General features: G+C 35.9%; 1 protein-coding gene across 1 annotated transcript; it reads right to left on the bottom strand.

Annotated features, from left to right (window-relative positions):
• LOC111083151 lies at nt 1-1,153 on the bottom strand. The gene is made up of 2 exons (XM_022379445.1): nt 1,072-1,153; nt 1-647 (listed from the first exon to the last, which is right to left on the bottom strand). Exons 1-2 carry the CDS (start codon nt 1,074-1,076, stop codon nt 242-244), a joined length of 411 nt encoding a protein of 136 aa, XP_022235153.1. The 5' UTR covers nt 1,077-1,153; the 3' UTR covers nt 1-241.
• Between the last annotated feature and the right edge of the window lie 710 nt (nt 1,154-1,863).

The following is a 1,863-nucleotide window of genomic DNA, read 5'->3' as shown; positions in this document are numbered from 1 at the left end:
TTGTAGAAAAAAAAAGTAACAATAAATGTTATTTCTCCATTCCTTCCCGCAAGCAATACGAGATACAAAGTTTGGTTACTGATAAGAGTCTATTAAATATATTTGTCTCCCTCTCAGGTTTACAAAGAACTTGTATTCTACGTGCTCAAGATAAGTAACATCTTTATGGTGAATAATTTGAAGCTACTAAAGGTATTTAATTTTAATCACAACAAGTCAACAGTTTCACCTGAGGTTCAGGCTACAGTAACACAACAACGTTCTTAAGCTCACAAGTACAGCCGCTTCTGATCCTGATGTAATCTAAACGCCAGGTGGTATTTGTATCATACTCTCGAACCAAAGCGTAAGTGAAACTATACTTCTGAACACAATGAGAATGATGCGTCAGCGAAGGTGAGATATAGCGACAGGGACGCCCTCTCATCTCTTCTACACAGGAGGTTTGATAAAATTTTTGTGTGGAATTTTGGTCATGGTAAAGCTCGAGTATTCGGCCAGATCTGGAAACTCCTCCCATTGGTTCGATGACCTCTGTTACTGACGGGCAGCATTCTATAGGCTCTGGAATCCTTAGAGGGAGTCCAACTTGTTTATCAAGATCTAAAGTGTTCCAGGTCCAATCCCTGTGTAGAACTCCAGGGTCTCTGTGGAATGAAAAGGGTAAATGGAATTGTCACTCGTACTGAACTTTGTAATTCGTGTCCCAAGCCTAATTTTGTATGTCTGTATTAACTTGTTTAATGTTGTATTTATTCATGCTTAGTAAAGTAAACATTGATGGATAGACAGAACTTGAAAGCTTCTCTCTCTCTCTCTGAGCATTTTGAGAACTATTTAATAATATTTTCAAAACATTTAACTGTTTCCAAATATCAAGTCTTAAAAACATGGCAAAACTATTTTCTGTATTCTCGTTCCCTAAAGCCTTATGGTACTGTCTATACGACAAATAAAAAAATCTCTGTCTTTCTCTCTTTATTTGGTTTATATATATATATATAAAGAAGGTAAGAATACGAGAAGATGATTTAGTTGGTCTTAGAGTCAATTGACAAGATGTAATCTTACCTCATGTGCTTCTGTTTCCACAAGACAGTTCTCCCACGACTGTGATTGGCCGACTTTCCAGAAACACAAGCAATCAGGGAGATACACTGTCGGGAAGGGAACCACCAAGAAATTAGAGACACGTGTAAGACTCTAAAGAAAACATGGAGGCAAAAGCTTACATGATCAGATCCGCCTTAAGTTAAGACTCCGAGACAATCACGTGGACGTGGTGGTGTGTCTGGTGTCAACTGCTCTGTTAATCTTATCTCAGTATTTAATATCATCACCGTGTCTTACTTGTGTCACCTGAACCACAAGTGTCGTTCGATAATATTCTATTACTCCAGAAATATACTTAATAATAAAATAAGACAATTTTAATCCATCTCTTCTACGTTTTATTTCGATATTCTTTCAGAAAAAAACAAGTTTTAATTCTCAACAGGTAAAAAAAAATTACCAAACAGCAGAGCATGGCTTATATGTTTCACATTTTATATAACTTTAGTTACTATAGTTTAATGTCTACTTCCCTTTTCATGTCTGTACCTAATGTGGATAAACATCAATGCTGGAATATCTAAACAGATAAACATCAGTGTTGGAGTAGCTAAACAGATAAACATCAGTGTTGGAATAGCTAAACAGATAAACATCAATGCTGGAATATCTAAACAGATAAACATCAGTGTTGGAGTAGCTAAACAGATAAACATCAATGCTGGAATATCTAAACAGATAAACATCAGTGTTGGAGTAGCTAAACAGATAAACATCAATGCTGGAATATCTAAACAGATAAACATCAGT

This window comes from Limulus polyphemus, unplaced genomic scaffold, assembly GCF_000517525.1.
Source record: "Limulus polyphemus unplaced genomic scaffold, Limulus_polyphemus-2.1.2 Scaffold8369, whole genome shotgun sequence".
Lineage (NCBI taxonomy): Eukaryota > Metazoa > Arthropoda > Merostomata > Xiphosura > Limulidae > Limulus > Limulus polyphemus.
The sequence above is the reverse complement of the archived record's forward strand: the minus strand, read 5'-3'. Positions and strand labels throughout refer to the sequence as shown.